The following is a 17635-nucleotide window of genomic DNA, read 5'->3' on the forward strand; positions in this document are numbered from 1 at the left end:
AGGCTGATGAAATGGGTGAACAGGAAAGATAATTATAAAGTTAAATATAACCTTTTGTCTAAAGGGAAAAAGACTAGCAATTTGTTCCATAATAATAATTAAAAGTGCAGATATACTGGTGTTATGGGTGGAAATGTGTGGTAATTCCTCACAACCCAGAAAATAGGACTGTTGACTAATTTATGAAATCGTATAAAATATATATGTGCAATGTACATCTTGATATATTTCTTATGTAAATACTTTTTTTGCATAAATCATATGTGCAAAGTAAATCTTGATCTATTTCTTATGTAAAGAGAGGGGGAAATCAAAACACAGCATGTGTCAGGGCCGGTGGCTTAATGGATAAGGCATCAGCTTCAGGAGTTGGGGATTGTGGGTCCAAGTCCAACCTGGGTCAGTTCATTTTCAGCATCTTGAAGAACCAGCATGATTTGTCAGATTCATGGCTTATGTACTGGTCTTACCCAAAGACAAACTACATTGTTAAAATAGGGATGCTGTTGTCAATGTCTTTTTAAAAAATGATTGCCATATTAATATAAATAATGAACAAGTCTTTTTAGATAAGAGTCCATCGTTATCAAAGGTTGACCATCTGCACCCATATTAGTCAGCGGTCAAGCCATCCCCACCAAGAAAATCAATTTAGAAAAAGTGTTTTGTTCAAAATAAAACATTTATGAAATATAGAAAATTTGCTATGTTTACAAAAAATAGCACAGACAGTCAGGCCTGGTGGCCAAATGGATAAGGCATCAGCCTCTGGAGCTGCGCATTGTGGGTCCAAGTCCCACCTGGGTTGGTTTGTTTTCAGCATCTTGTCAGATTCATGGCTTACATACTGGTCTTACCCAAAGACAAACTACATTGTGAAAATTATGATTCCGTTGTCAATGTCTATTTAACAAATGGTTGTCATCTTAATATAGTTAATGAACAATTACTCTTTTAAGAGAAGAGTCCATCATTATCAAACGTCATCTGCATCCATCTTAGTCAACCATGCACACCAACAAAATCAATCTTGAAAGTTTTGTTCAAAATAAAATATTTAAGAAATACCATATTTGCCCGAATATAGGCCACACTTTTTCCCCCCACTTTAAGTCTTTAAAGTGGGGGTGCGGCCTATATTCGGGGTTTGACGCAGGAATGCGCAATTCGTAACGGCCGACGCCCGGGACATGCAGTTCCGGGCGCGGAGTAAGCAGCAGGGTTAGGATACAGATCCCCCGCAGCGCTGCAGGGGACCTGCATCCTACTCTCCGATAAGCTGAGACAGCCTCCCCTGTCAGCACGTTCCACAGGGGGGAGTGCCGGCATGGGAGATTATCGTTCACCGGCTGCGGCGATGCGCGTAAACAACCTCCGCTGCCGGCACATCTGCAAGATGTGCTTTAAAAATCTCCCTTGCCGGGACATCCCATGGGGGGAGTGCCAGCAAAGGAGATTGTTAAAGCATATTGCATAGATGTCCCCCGCCAGCACCGCAAGACACCCGGGAGTCTGCAAGGGTAAGTCTAAGGGGGGGCACATCTTGGGGCAGAGTGGCAGCATATCTCGGGGGAGGGCAGAGTGGCAGCATATCTCGGGGGGGGCAGAGTGGCAGCATATCTCCCGGAGGGGGGCAGAGTGGCAGCATATCTGGGTTAGCAGATTCTATTACACTAAGAATAAAAAACTTTCTTTAAAAAAGCACCTAACTTTTAGGGTGCGGCCTATAATTGAGCCAATACGGTATATAAAATTTGCTCTGTTTACAAACAATAATATCAACCACCTAGCAAATGTCAGGCCCGGTGGCCTAATGGATAAGGCATCAGCCTCCGGAGCTGGGGATTGTGGGTTCAAGTCCCACCTGGGTCAGTTCATTTTCAGCATCGTGAAGAACCAGCATGATTTGTCAGATTCATGGCTTACATACTGGTCTTACCCAAAGACAAACTACATTGTTAAAATAGGGATGCTGTTGTCAATGTCTTTTTAAAAAATGATTGCCATATTAATATAAATAATGAACAAGTCTTTTTAGATAAGAGTCCATCGTTATCAAAGATTGACCATCTGCAGCCATATTAGTCAGCGGTCAAGCCATCCCCACCAAGAAAATCAATTTAGAAAAAGTGTTTTGTTCAAAATAAAACATTTATGAAATATAGAAAATTTGCTATGTTTACAAAAAATAGCACAGACAGTCAGGCCCGGTGGCGGCCAAATGGATAAGGTATCAGCCTCTAGAGCTGCACATTGTGGGTCCAAGTTCCACCTGGGTTGGTTTGTTTTCAGCATCTTGTCAGATTCATGGCTTACATACTGGTCTTACCCAAAGACAAACTACATTGTGAAAATTATGATTCCGTTGTCAAAGTCTATTTAACAAATGGTTGTCATCTTAATATAGTTAATGAACAATTACTCTTTTAAGAGAAGAGTCCATCATTATCAAACGTCATCTGCATCCATCTTAGTCAACCATGCATACCAACAAAGTCAATCTTGAAAGTTTTGTTCAAAATAAAATATTTAAGAAATACCATATTTGCCCAAATATAGGCCACACTTTTTCGCCCCACTTTAAGTCTTTAAAGTGGGGGTGCAGCCTATATTCGGGGTTTGACGCAGGAATGCGCAATTCATATCGCCCGACGCCTGGGACATGCAGTTCCGGGCGCCGAGTAAGCAGCAGGGTTAGGATACAGATCCCCCGCAGCGCTGCAGGGGACCTGCATCCTACTCTCCAATAGACTGTCCCCTGTCAGCACGTTCCACGGGGGGGAGTGCCGGCATGGGAGATTATCGTTCACCGGCTGCGGCGATGCGCGTAAACAACCTCCGCTGCCGCTGCAAGGGTAAGTCTAAGGGGGGGCACATCTTGGGGCAGAGTGGCAGCATATCTCGGGGGAGGGCAGAGTGGCAGCATATCGGGGGGGGAGCAGATTCTATTACACTAAGAATAAAATACTTTCTTTAAAAAAGCATCTAACTTTTACGGTGCGGCCTATAATTGAGCCAATACGGTATATAAAATTTGCTGTGTTTACAAAAAATAATATCAGCCAACTAGCAAATGTTAGGCCCGGTGGCCTAATGGATAAGGCATCAGCCTCCAGAGTTGGGGATTGTGGGCTCAAGTCCCACCTGGGTCAGTTCATTTTCACAATCTTGAAGAACCAGCATTATTTGTCAGATTCATGGCTTACATACTAGTCTTACCCAAAAATAAACTACATTGTTAAAATAGTGATGACATTGGCAATGTCTATTTAACAAATGATTGCCAACTGCTTGTTGTATTTTGACATACTCACAACTTCAAAAACAAAAAGTATCCTTCATTTGTCATGGCTGGTCTTCAATTAACATCACACAATAAGAAGCCATCTTAGTCTGCAGTCAAGCCATGCCCACCAACGGTTGACTATCTGCAGTGTAACTTTACAGGTCCATGTTAGATGAACAAAGTTAGGATAACAGCTTCTAAACATGTTTGAAAGGACCACTCAAAGCACATCAACTCTTCCACCAACGAGATTGTTGTATTTTGACTCAGTCACAACAACTTTAAAAACAAAAGGTATCTTTCATTTATCATGGCTGGTCTTCAATTAACATGACACACTAAGCAGCCATCTTAGTCAGCGGTCAAGCCATGTCCACCAACAAAATCAATTTTGAAAAACTGTTTTGTTCAAAATAAAATATTTAAGAAATATATAAAATTTGCTGTGTTTACAAAAAATAACATCACAAACTTGGCATGTGTGAGTCCTGGTGGCCTAATGGATAAGGCATCAGCCTCTGGAGCTGGGGATTGTGGGTCCATGTCCTACCTGGGTCCGTTTGTTTTCAGCATCCTGTCAGATTCATGGCTTTACCCAAAGGTAAACTACGTTGTGAGAATAGTGATGACATTGTCAATGTCTATTTAACAAATGATTGCCCTCATAATATAATTAATGTACAATCAGTCTTTTAAGAGAAGAGTCCATCATTATCAAAGGCTGACCATCTGCAGCCATCTTAGTCAGAGGTCAAGCCATGGCCACCAACAAAATCAATTTTAAAAAAGTGTTTTGTTCAAAATAAAATATTTAAGAAATGTATTTGCGTGTTTACAAAAAATAACATCACATAGAGGTTAAATATTTTTTGGTAAAAAAAAAGAAATCTTAAGAGTAAATATAGGTTTCTATATATTTTTAGAATATTTCTTATTAGAATCAGCTCAACACCAAAAATAGAATACTCCAAATAATAAATTCATACTTATTATCAGTAACTTTACGAAGCTGATCCAGATGACGTAATGGAGGGTATTAAACTCCTGCAGCTAGCCAAGCCCCCTACATTGACAAATGAGCAAAGAGTTTTACTGAATGCTCCAATACAGGAGGTGGAGGTGTCATAAGCCATTAAAAGACGGTTCCACCAGCTATTTTTATCAAATCTTGTGACCACACCTTAAGGGTTTTTTAACTGAACGTTTCAATAGCTCTCTGCTGGGAGAGACAACCTTCCATACTCTTACCACTGGAAGAAAAATTCTCCTTCTTAACACAAACTAATGGATAGGGTTGACTCATATCGACACATCACATATTAAATTGCTGATGAAACTACTGGTGGATAGACTACAGGAAATCCCTCCTCAATTGGATTTGTTCTACCAACACATACACCGACAGATCAATCACTGAGACCAGAAACGCCATTACCATCGTTACTGCTGATCTCTAGGGGCGATTTATCATAGGCCTTGTCCTGGGATACTTCTCCTTTTCAGTCTTGGGTGAAAAACCCTCATTTGCATGATGGCCGGGCAGGTCACCCCTTTACTTCTTGGAGAGGATTGGGCATAGGCTCAAAAGGGGCTTTTCTAAAGTTGAACAAAATCTGGGATAAAAATAAATACCCAAACATACCTTTGCCTATATTTACATACTTTCAAGCAAAAGGTTATGTGGAATCCAAGATAATGACTGGTGCAACCCCCTAGATAATTGTAGTTATTCCAAAAGTACAATTTACGGGATACTACAATTAAAGTGTTGCCATAAAGATTTGTGGGGATGTCCGAAATATTGGTTAACACATTTACCTCATTTGCAAATACATAACGTTTACAAGGCAACCACGGAATCCTTAAGACTTATCCCTGCCTCTCTGTATCATATAATAAAATGTGCACTATGCCTATTTATCCCCAGTGAGGTTGTTTAAGATGCTTTACTCTGAAAATGACAATTGTCCAAAATGTGGGAAAGGGGCAGCAGATCCTTATTACTGTTTCTGGACATGTGGTGTTTTAGGATGCTTTTGGCAGGCGGTCAGAGACTTTGGTGTACTGATGGGGATATCAGTGGTGGATATCACACCTGAGTTGGCAATATTGGATTGGATGGGAGAGCCCTATAGGGGTAACAAGTGAGAGGTGGGTATTCTGATAGCAGCCGCACACAAGGCAATACTGCAACAATAGGTTCATGCCTAATTAGAAGAATTTAGAAGTCTTTAAATCAAAATTATTTTATACAATGCAAATGGACTGGCTGGAAGCCAGCCTAAATAAAGAAAAAAGGACTAAACATAAGATTTATTAATATTCAGCCAATTTAGATAAAACAGAAGACGTTTCAAAATACAACATGGTATTGTGCAAGCCTTATAGCTAACAACCCATCTATTCAAAAAATCAATTTAATTGGGCCTTACACAGACTATGGCAACTCAATCGAATGACACTATATGACTCTTGACGGTCAGGTGGTGGGGGTGGGGGTGGGTTTTGGTTACACCCTTTGTTTAATGTTTTTTCTTTTTTAGTTTTGTTATTTGGGATGCTGTTGTTGTTGGGTCTCTCCACATGGACTGAAGCTGCTATAGTGTTTGGTATGGGATGGTATCTGTGGGGAGGACAGAAAAAATGGTGGAGGAGGACAGAAAAAGGTGGAGATTAAAAAAAAAAGGAAACTTCCTCTGTAATATCACATCTATGTATGACGTTATACTGTAATGGATGATACTCTGTATTGTTCACAATAAAAACAAAGATTGTGTATGTGAGGTTGGATCAGCTATCCCAATAATCAGATTATTTGTATGGGATTTCAATATCTCTTTTAAAACATTTTAGCAAATTGTGTAACCTAACTACAGATAAAGCAACACAAAGATTTCAAATGATAAACTGTAACTTCGTCAGCAAAGTAATACATTTTTTGGGGGGGAGGGTTCATTTGAAAATTATATAATTAGCAGCGCAGTTAATTATTGTTTACCCTGTATAATTTGCACATGGTTCTTGGAATGCTTTAGAGACAATGTCCCAAATGCTTTAATGATTTATATATATATATATCTGTGTGTGTTTATGTTACCAATGTAGAATTTAGTATACTTATCAAATCTATGGGCAAGATGGACAGAAATATCTGATTTATTTGAGTAAAACACAGATTCCATTAAAATAACATCATCGCTTTTCCTTTAGATTGAACAAATGGTATGTTGAAAATTGTTTTGATTTTATGAAATTATATGAAATAATACAAGAAACATATAATCCTTCTTTTATAGCACTGTATATTATTAGACTCCTTATAGTTTACATATATTATGTTATACATATTATGTGATTGTTGGCAGAGATATTGCTGATCCCTTAAGAATTGTATATTCTAGCACGACGCAGGTGTGCAAAATGAAGTTAAAATGCTATTAATTAAGTCTATTGCGTGTAGGTGAGGAAATTGGATACATGTGGAACAAAAATGTTAAGTCATACTAACAAATGAAACTATTTATATTGTTTTCATGTTTTCAAGCCACAAAATAGGCAGGTACACATCTATTATCTCAATAAAACTTAAGTGCATGTTTTAGTATAGACATATAATTTATAAATATTACAATGTACTATTTACATAATTAATATATGTGTACATATTTTATCTAAAAATGTATTTTTAAATCCCATACATGGCATAGTGATTAAGCCCTGGGAAATTCTGTAAATTGCTGATAAGTAGGGAAAATGTAAATTGACTAAGAGAAACCAGTGGAAATGACTGAAATCTTATGATAGTAAAATAATGTACCATGTGGAGTGAAACAGAAATACACAGTCTATTCTATATAAATATATGAGAGCTGAAAAATTGTTATTCTGGAGTTCAAAAAAACAAAAGCTTTTCCACGGGGTGTTAATGAATAATCAGTCAAATAGAAGGGTTATCATTAACTATGCACCAAATATTATATATATATATATGTATATATAAAATATATATATATATATATATAAATATATATATATATATATATATAAATATATATATATATAAATATATATATATATATAAATATATATATATATAAATATATATATATATAAATATATATATATATATAAATATATATATATATATGAAAAAAAAACTCTAAAAATTTGAATAGTTACTGTGTTTTTGCAGTAATCACTAGCTATTTCACAACTAAATTATACATGACTCAAATGCAGAGGAATGCATATTGGTTGATTATAAAGAATGCATTCCATTACATTTAATGTAAAGAGCATCAACAAAATTAACAATAACAAAAGAATTGACAGCATACAAATTAACAAATATAAATGCATGTGAATGCACATTTCTACATATAGAGAAAAGGGCTCTTAGCATAAAGTCTTATCAGCAGGTTGTATGGATTAAGAAACAGAAGGAGAGGGACTGCTTTGCGTGAGAATGGTTTCATTGTAGTGAGGGTGATTTGGAGAAGGCAGTGGAGATCTCGAAGGTGAGAAAGATGGTTTCTTTCAGAATGCAGGTTGTGGTACTAGGAGGCCAGGTTGAATGCATTTAAAGTTAGGAGTTAAATGGAAAATGGAAAAAAATGGATGAGTCCCGCATAATAAGGGAAAAATGGGATCCTAATCCTAAAAAAAAAAGCAAATGGCAAGAAGTTATAACAGTTGAGTAGAGAATCAGGCCACGGACAAATTTAAAAAGTGAAGAAGATGGTTTTGAGGCTAATTGTTGAAATGGGAAGAAATACGGGATTGCGGTGTTCTTAAAGTCTTGGCAAGTACTTATTTCCCTTGGCCCTTTCTTTCCTTGGTAGCTACATTTCAAAACATTTTGAGTGAATTTTAAAGGTGAGAACAATGAAAGACAAAATTTCAAGTATTTATTGGCAAAGTGTACATTTTTATTCACACAACTATTTCTCTGCACAGAGCAGATGCAGATGTTGCCAGGGATAAACTAATGGAGATTTCAGACATAATAAAGTACTGTAAAACAGTTGTTAGGTAATACATATTTTTTGTACCCCTTCAAATATAAAAATGCAAGATTTTGATTATATAACTAAAATTAAACCTCCATCTTTCTATAAATATCAACATCTATATATTTCTATCTCAATCATCTTTTGAAGTCCTTATGTTTTTCCATTACTTTTCAATTCAATAATCTGTATGAATTATATAATTTTATTTTTTTCTTTTCCATGATTTTCAGATGGTCATTTCCTCCCCTCTTTTTAACTCCAGCCAACAAAATGTTCAGGAATTTATCCTCTCCACCATCTCTGTGGTGTATGAAGTCCAAATACTTCTCTGTATCTCATTTACTATCATCTACGCTGTTACATTTTTTGGCAATGCCATCATTATTTTAATTATACAATTGGATATCCGTCTTCAGACTCCAATGTATTTTTTCTTGACTAACTTGTCTTTTCTAGATATATGTTATTCCTCTGTAACTGTTCCGAAATTGCTGGATATCCTTTTTGTGGGAAACAGGAAAATTTCATTTTATGGCTGCATCTTGCAGATGTATTTCTTCCATGTTCTGGGAAGCTCAGAAATGTTTCTTCTCGCTGCCATGGCTTATGACCGTTATGTAGCAATATGCAACCCCTTACGATATACTGTTATAATGACAAGAGCAGTAAGTGTACCATTGGGTGTCAGCGCCTGGTTAGGAGGTTTTACGCACTCTACCTTACATACCGCATGTCTTCTAAGACTTATCTTCTGTGGACCAAATATCATGGATAACTTCTTCTGTGATGCTACGCCTCTCATAAAATTATCATGTTCTGACACAACCATTGATGAAATTATGCTCATTACAACGCCTGGTATTCTGGGACCTTCCTGCTTCATTTTAATTCTTGTTTCTTATAGCTACATTGTCAGCAGCATTCTGAAAATAAACTCGATGGAAGGAAGATACAAAACATTTTCTACATGTGCCTCTCATTTAATTGTGGTTTCAATTTTCTATGGTACTGGTATAATTGTGTACATACAGCCAATGTCAGTCTATTCATCCGCAAATCGCTTTGTAACAGTGTTCTATGCCATTATAACACCCATGTTAAATCCAATTATATATGCCTTAAGAAATAAGGAGGTTAAGGGAGCATTGGGAAAATTATTGTGTCAGCAGAGACGTGTACAAAGAAGTATACAAAGGCAGAACACCTGATTTTTTATTTATAAAAAAAAAAATATTTCTTTTTTTAGAGCACAAAGGCTGTAATTCATATTTCATGGCATATTAAATAACTATTTTCTAGTTCCTTTAAAATTATATATATATATAAATATAAATATATAAATTATATATATATATATATATATATATATAATAATGATAGGTGTCATGTCAAATAAATAATAAAGTGTGATTTCTGTGTTTTGATGTAACTTGATGTCTGTATGGGAGTTGGCGGGACCAGTATCTCAATACAGGAACTGACCTGTCTGTGTGAGGGTGCTTCCTTCTACACTCAATATTCCTATTGTCCCCTAATATGTTTTCTTCCTTCCAACTAGACACCTCATCATCCCTATTTTACCAGCTCTGGTCGGTAATTGTCAAAACCACAAACTCATAGAATTGGGTATTATAGTGAGGTAGGAAAAAAAGAGTCCATCATGGGGCAGAAAAAAAAGAGTTTGCATCATGAGGCAAAGTCTAGTCTGTCCAGCCTAGGGAAAAGACTGGGGTTCACAGTATAGAGCAAAGTCTAGTATCCGGAGAATGGGAAAGAGTCTAGCATCTCCTGGATGGAGCAGTGTCTACTGTCTCAAGGAAAGGGCATAGTCTAGTATACCCAAGACGTGGCCCAGACTGTTGTGCCTAGTGCCTCATGGTAAACAGTCTAGTGTGCCCTCCGTAGTGAAGCGATTAATGTTGTTATAATGAGGCTGATACAAGGTTCCCTGGTACAGGGCTAGTGATGGAGTATGCTTGCATTAATATCAGATACATGAGTGATCTATGTGGCCCAAAATGTGGAGATGCTAAAATGAAATGTTATTATTTAAATTCACCCAAGTAATAGTAGCTAAAAACAGATTTCAGTTAAATAAAAAACTTGATTGAAAAAAACATCACAAAAATACATACTAAATTTCAAATTGACATGTGCGTTACACTGCATTAATCTGATATTACTGGTGAGACATTGCATGTGGAACTTTGTAAATATCTGAAATAATCTTTCCAGTCCCACTAGTTAATTCATCTTGATTGATGTTCATAAACCAGCATTCTCTATCCGGATCCAGGTCATGTGGAGTAATTTCTCAATGACAGTGGCAGAATGGAGAGAGTCTGTATACAGGAATTAGCAAACAACATTTGAGAAAAAAAAAAGAAAAGGACCACTCAAAACACCTCAACTCTTCCACCAACAAGATTGTTGTATTTTGATTCAAAAGGTCCACCAACAAAATCAATTATGAAAAAGTGTTTTGTTCAAAATAAAATATTTAAGAAATATTTAAAAAATTGTGTTTACAAAAACTAACATCAGACGCTCCAGACATGTCCGGCCCAGTGGCCTAATGGATAAGGCATCAGCCTCCGGAGCTGGGGATTGTGGGTTCAAGTCCCACCTGGGTGGGTTTCAGCATCTTGAAGAACCAGCATCATTTGCCAGATTCATGGCTTGTATCCTGGTCTTACCCAAAGACAAACTACATTATTAAAATAGTGATGACATTGTCAATCATATTTAACAAATGATTACCATGATAATATAATTAATCAACAATGAGCCTTTTTAGAGAAGAGTTCATTGTTGACCATCTGCAGTGTAACTTTACAGGTCCATGTTAGATGAACAAAGTTAGGATAACAGCTTCTGAACATGTTTTGAAGAAAAGGACCACTCAAAGCGCCTCAACACTTCCACCAATGAGATTGTTGTATTTTGACTCACTCACAACTTCAAAAACAAAAAGTATCCTTCATTTGTCATGGCTGGCCTTCAATTAACATCACACACTTAGCAGCCATCTTAGTCAGCAGTTAAGACATGCCCACCAAAGGTTGACCATCTGCAGTGTAACTTTAAAGGTCCATATTAGATGAACAAAGTTAGGATAACAGCTTCTAAATATGTTTGGAAGGACCACTCAAAGCACATGAACTCTTCCACCAATGAGATTGTTGTATTTTGACTAAGTCACAACAACTTTAAAAACAAAAAGTATCCTTCATTTGTCATGGCTGGTCTTCAATTAACATGACACACTAAGCAGCCATCTTAGTCAGCGGTCAAGCCATGCACACCAACAAAATCAATTTTGAAAAAGTGTTTTGTTCAAAATAAAATATTTAATATATAAAATGTGCTGTGTTAACAAAAAATAACATCAGAGAGCTAGTACAGGTCTGGCCCGGTGGTCTAACAGATAAGGCCTCAACCTCCAGAGCTGGGGATTGTGGGCTCAAGTCCCACCTTGGGTCGGATTGTCTTCAGCATTTTGAAGAACCCGCATCATTTGTCAAAATCAATTTTGAAAAAGTGTTTTGTTCAAAATAAAATATTTAAGAAATATATAAAATTTGCTGTGTTTACAAAAAATAACATCACAAACTTTGCATGTGTGAGGCACGGTGGCCTAATGGATAAGGTATCAGCCTGTGGAGCTGGGGATTGTGTGTATAAGTCCCACCTGGGTTGGTTTGTTTTCAGCATCTTGTCAGATTCATGGCTTCCATACTGGTCTTACCCAAAGACAAACTACGTTGTGAAAATAGTGATTCTGTTGTCAATGTCTATTTAACAAATGATTGCCATCTTAATATACTTAAAGAACAATGAGTCTTTTAAGAGAAGAATCCATCATTATCAAAGGTTGACCATCTGCAGCCATCTTAGTCAGCGGTCAATCCATGCCCACCAACAAAATCAATCTTAAAAAAGTGTTTTGTTGAAAATAAAATATTTAAGAAATATATAAAATTAGTTTTGTTTACAAAAAATAACATCAGACACCCCAACCATGTCAGGCCCAGTGGGCTAATGGATAATGCATCAGCCTCCAGAGTTGGGGTTTGTGGGTTCAAGTCCCACCTGGGTCACTTTGATTTCAGCATCCTAAAGAACCAGAACCATTTGTCAGATTCAGGTCTTGCCCAAAGACAAAGTTATAATAGTGATGATGTTGTCAATGTCTATTTAATAAATTATTAACATAATTTAATTAATGAACAATGAGTTTTTTTTAGAGAAGAGTCCATCGATATCAAAGGTTGACCATCTGCAGTGTAACTTTACAGGTCCACGTTAGTTGAACAAAGTTAGGATAACAGCTTCGAAACATGTTTTGAAAAAAAGGACCACTCAAATCACCTCAACTCTTCCACCAACGAGATTGTTGCTGACTAAGCAGCCATTTTAGTCAGTGGTCAGGCCACACCCACCCACTCCTATTGTCCCCTTATATGTTTTCTTCCTCCCCACTAGACACCTCGTCATCCCTATTCTACCAGCTTGGGTCATTGAGTTGACAAAACCATAAACTCATAGAATTGGGTATTGTATTGAGGTAGGAAAGTTCTGAAAGTCTCCATCATGGGGCAGAAAAAAAGAGACTGCATCATACAAGGTTCCCTGGTACAGGGCTAGTGATGCTAGTGAGAGAAGGTAAGTGTTTCCTAATACATTATACAGGAAAAATGGTGCAGTATGCTTGCATTTATATCAGATACATGAGTCCTAAAATGTGGAGATGCTAAAATTAAATGTTATTATTTAAATTCACCCAAGTAATAGTAACAAAAAAAAGATTTCAGTTAAATAAAAAGCTTGATTAAGTGTAATATATTGACACTGTAAATACGACAAATAAAACAAATGCAATTCATTTCTATAGTTATTTTTATGAAGTATGCTAAGTTATTTGCAAATGGATTAGTCTAGTATGTTAAGAATGAAAAAATTATATGATTTACACACAAAAAAAATTACAAAAATACATACTAAATTTCAAATTGACATGTGTGTCACACTGTATTAATCTCATATTACTGGTGAGACATTGCATGCGGAACTTTGTAAATATCTGAAACAATGTTTCCAGTCCCACTAGTTAATTCATCTTGATTGATGCTCACAAACCAGCATTCTCTATCCGGATCCAGGTCATGCGGAGTAAATTCACAATGTCTTCCCCTAAAATAAAGTGGCAGAATTAGCAAACAACATTTGAGAAAATAATGACATATTTTTCTACTTCAAAACATCCTATTTCACCTATATATAAAACCTATATATGTCAGTGTGACACCATGCCATTCTTTCAACTATCTACAAATTACAAGCGCGTAACAAATTAATTTTTAGTATTTTATAGCTTGTATCCTTAAATGACAACTATCAACATTATTTGAAAAATATATAGTATAGATATTGAAATATAATTATGACAGTTATATTTCAGAATACAGTGTATACAAATATTTACCTTTCAGCAACCACAAGACCCTCTTTTTTACGCACAACCAGAACTGTGTTTGTCGGCTGAATAAACTGGTTAAGTAGTTGACCTGCAAAAAAGAAGTTCATATTTAGAAGGTCACATCTTACTACAGAAGTTTAACCCTTGCCATGTACACATAATCTGCAAAAGATAATATAGCCATTTCAGGTATATAGTGGTAGAAGAGGTAGAGAGATAGATAGATAGATAGATAGATAGATAGATAGATAGATAGATAGAGAGATAGATAGATAGATAGATAGATAGATAGACCGATAGAGAGCTACAGTTGCTAGATAGACTGAAGTGTACACTGCTGTACCAAAAAGAAACAATGAAACCAAACAATTAAATTGCAATACATACTCAATAAACCGGTAGTGCCATTTAAAAAAGTATGTTTTTTTTCCACAAATAAAGCCAAACGATGTGGATTTTCCATCATAGAAATGATTAACGTTGTGCCATTCTCCAATAACACAGTCATCTTCTTTCCTTCTGTTTTCATAAATCTACAAAACATGATAACCACACTGAATCTAGCATCTGGCATCCTCGATAAGGTGTTTCCAAATATATATAAATATGTATACCTACCTACTGATTAATAATGTGAGAGCCTGGTTCAAGTAGAGCTAAATGGCTATGACAATTTGGTTAAAGAGTTGTGGAAAATAAATATAAAATTACACAACACTGAGCGAACATGTATGTAAAAAAGTTTTTGATAGACCTCAGCAACAAAGAGCCCCCACCAAACTAGTTAAAGCTTGCCCCAAGACCTTTTTAGTTTATTCTCTTTTAGAGAATCAAGAGGAAAACTGAGGTTCAATTTAGTGTTTCCAGCAACTACATAAATCAAACACTCTATGGTGATTCTGGCATCAGCTGCAAAATAAAGTTACAATCCAATAATTACCTTTATTTTGTATTTGCGTATTATAAGTTCTAAAGGGCAAAGCATAATGTGTCCTTCTTATCAGCTAACCAGTCATACTTTATTTGTATTTTTAATTATAATGGTGCTGGAAACATTAAGGAAAAAAAAGATCCCTTTAAAAGAAAATATTTACCCTTCCTTTTCGAAAGATGATGTCCACTCATGGAATTCACGTTCGTCTTTTTCATTTTTTAGTGTAATATTATCCAGTGTTATTTCAACTTCCAGCTTATTCTTAATAAGTCCAAATCTTTCAAAGCTTGTTTTATTTTGGGACACTTCTCCATTAAATGTAAAAGCTGTGATATTTAAGATGAATGATACACAAGAAACAATTTACAAACTATTAGTAAAATGGATTTGCCAATCACAAATATACTCAAAAAAGAAAAAGTAACACAATGAAGTGTATAGAAAATGACTAAACATTTAAGTGAACAAATATACATTATTCACACATTTGCACATATTCTTTTAATAGAATTAACGCTTGCTAGAAGCAAAGACAAATCACTATGGTTTTTTACCTTTTATTACGTGGTTAGGTCCAAATGTTTGCCTACCTTCGTGTGCATTGTGTAACAGATTTATAATGGTAGTTTTCTCCACATCAATTTGAAGACATATACTTTTTTCAACCAAAGGGACACGTAAGACAACATGGTTATTTTTGCAATCTGTGACTAAAAAAACAACAACATTTTAATGAATAAAATAGCCAACATATTTATCTTCTTTTATTGATTAATATATGCCCATTGTACAGCGCTACGGAATGTGATGGCGCTTTCTAAAACATCAAATAATAATAATTTTAGAACATTCTTATTTTATAGATCATTCTTATATTCCTTAGGGTTTTCATGTTGGAAAAATGTTATATGACCAAATACTTTATATAGATTTTCTTAACCCCTTAAGGACAATGGGCGGTCCCTAAACCCATAGAAAACAATGCATTTACATGTATGGGCATTGTCATTAAGGGGTTAAATATTAAAACTGTAAAATCCTTGATAGGATAGCATCATAATAAAATTAGTTTTTCAAGGCATGGCATGGTATATTAAAGGTTAGAATCTTCCCACAAACATGCTAAAACACATAACAAATTACCAAGTGAAACAGTTTACATACAATAGAAATCAGAAGTTGTCATTGCGAAGATAAGGTCTATAATACTAATATTCTACCTCGAACAATTAAACATATTGTTGAAATCTGTTCAATATGGAAGAATTTCACTAAAACTGTTTTCAGATTTTTTTTTAGAGGATTTCCCTTCACATTTACCATATGACTTTCGAATAGACTGTAAAAAGTGCAAGGCACTCTTATTCTTCTGTGCCAGTATGGCTTCATATGGGTTTGTCTTATTGTCAAATTGTATACTGTCAGTCGTAATGGTACTATTAATCTTTATTGTCGACCTTTTAATATCGCACTAGGGAGTCTGCTGGAATTGTAACACATGTATTACACCGACCGGTCAACTAACACAACCATGCTCTTATCCATCCCATGTAATGTTAATGAACTTTGGGAATTGCTCTACATAAACATGTTAAATGTTCACGTTTTGAATATTTTTGCCAGTCCTACAATCATAAATGTGAATAATTTTTACTTACATGGCGTCTGTTGAGTTATGGTATGAATAATTACTTCAGCTTCTGCTTCAAAAGGAATTATTAGAGATGAGATAAGGAAGTAAATTAGTGCTGCTATTTGTGTAAGCAAAACATAGAATAAGTTGTTTCTGACTCCTAGCATAATTATTGAATCCTTACATTTCAAAAATATATAATATGCCTTTGTTGTTAATTACTAAGTAGATTTTTTTGTGAAGTTATTTGAGCAATAAAACAATTGTTTGATTTAAAAGTAGAAAAAGACTTATAGCTGCCTGCATCCTGTATCTGGGGTGAGACAACTTCACTGTAATATGGGAAAAACATTAGGAAAAGCAATTGGATGAACATTTCAGTAATTTGCTCAATTAGTGTGTTTAGAGATAGTGTAACAATGTGGTGGTCTCAAAGGATTCAGCTCGTCCCACTGCAAACAATTCAGTGGTAGATCATTAAAACTGTTTTTGTAATCAATTTTGTATATTCTAAAAAGAACAAACACAGGTCCTGCCATTTCTGTCTTGAAAGTTATTGTGTTCATTGTACAGTTGAAAAGAGCAGAGAAGGACAAGTGCGCAATTCCATGCAACATTCCATCAAAGCCCAGCCAAGAGGAGAACGTTTTACCTTAATGCACAATCCCACATTTTTTAGCAACTGGGGCAACTGTATAAGTAGTAGGTAGCACAACTCCAAGAAGAACTGAGGAGTCAGATAACATTGACTGTTAAATATATGGAAAGAAGAATTATACATGCTGCTTACCGGTAGTCTCTTGAACAATTGCAAAAGTACCCGACTCAGCTAGAATGGATACATGAATGACAGTAAATAAGCAAAGGAAGCATAACTTTATCATTACTTTAAAGTCAAATGTTCTAGATTCCATGACACTTTTGTTCTTTTAGTATGGTGGTTGTAGTATGTTAGCATTCCCCGTTATTAATTTGGCAAAGGGGTAATTGACCCATCCTTCACTAACCCTGTGTCCGGTGGGCATCAAACAAACCTTGGGGCACTATAGACCCTAAGTATTCCCCCTCCACTATCATTACTTTATGGCTGGGTTGGCGAGTTGTTTTAAAGTGACATTAACTATGGGAGGCACTGACTCCATCCTGTACATCCGCCTCATCTCATGCCCAGTGGGATTGGTGACAAAACAAAATATCCTTGGTAGCATCTTCGTCTGTCTTCACCCTCTAGGGTTGAGGTTAAAATGCACAGTCAAATAAAAAAGAGTCCCCAACCCCTATATAATTGGGT

At 35.8% G+C, this 17635-nt stretch overlaps 2 protein-coding genes and 3 non-coding genes across 5 annotated transcripts in view; 4 read left to right on the forward strand and 1 right to left on the reverse strand.

The window, feature by feature from the left end:
• Positions 1 to 1799: 1799 nt before the first annotated feature.
• Positions 1800 to 1872, forward strand: TRNAR-CCG (transfer RNA arginine (anticodon CCG)). Its single transcript has one exon. It is a non-coding gene; the product is annotated as a tRNA-Arg (tRNA).
• A 1207-nt stretch (positions 1873 to 3079) lies between these two features.
• TRNAW-CCA (transfer RNA tryptophan (anticodon CCA)) lies at positions 3080 to 3152 on the forward strand. The gene has a single exon. It is a non-coding gene; the product is annotated as a tRNA-Trp (tRNA).
• A 1160-nt stretch (positions 3153 to 4312) lies between these two features.
• On the forward strand, positions 4313 to 9506 carry LOC149285442 (olfactory receptor 5I1-like). Its single transcript, XM_089495370.1, has 2 exons — positions 4313 to 4399; positions 8529 to 9506. Exons 1-2 carry the CDS (start codon positions 4313 to 4315, stop codon positions 9504 to 9506), a joined length of 1065 nt encoding a protein of 354 aa, XP_089351496.1.
• Positions 9507 to 10859: 1353 nt separating this feature from the next.
• TRNAR-CCG (transfer RNA arginine (anticodon CCG)) lies at positions 10860 to 10938 on the forward strand. The gene has a single exon. It is a non-coding gene; the product is annotated as a tRNA-Arg (tRNA).
• Positions 10939 to 13343: 2405 nt separating this feature from the next.
• Positions 13344 to 17635, reverse strand: part of LOC149285444 (inter-alpha-trypsin inhibitor heavy chain H3-like) — a 32050-nt gene continuing 27758 nt past the window's right edge. Inside the window, exons 16-20 of the mRNA XM_089495371.1 lie at positions 17135 to 17173; positions 15302 to 15421; positions 14912 to 15037; positions 13784 to 13865; positions 13344 to 13491 (exon numbers count right to left, since the gene is read on the reverse strand). Coding sequence (XP_089351497.1) covers positions 13344 to 13491; positions 13784 to 13865; positions 14912 to 15037; positions 15302 to 15421; positions 17135 to 17173 — 515 coding nt within the window. The remainder of the gene's footprint in view (positions 13492 to 13783; positions 13866 to 14911; positions 15038 to 15301; positions 15422 to 17134; positions 17174 to 17635) is intronic.

The sequence above is a fragment of the Sceloporus occidentalis genome, unplaced genomic scaffold, assembly GCF_023333645.1.
Source record: "Sceloporus occidentalis isolate IW3139 unplaced genomic scaffold, rSceOcc1.0.p SCAF_79, whole genome shotgun sequence".
NCBI lineage: Eukaryota > Metazoa > Chordata > Lepidosauria > Squamata > Phrynosomatidae > Sceloporus > Sceloporus occidentalis.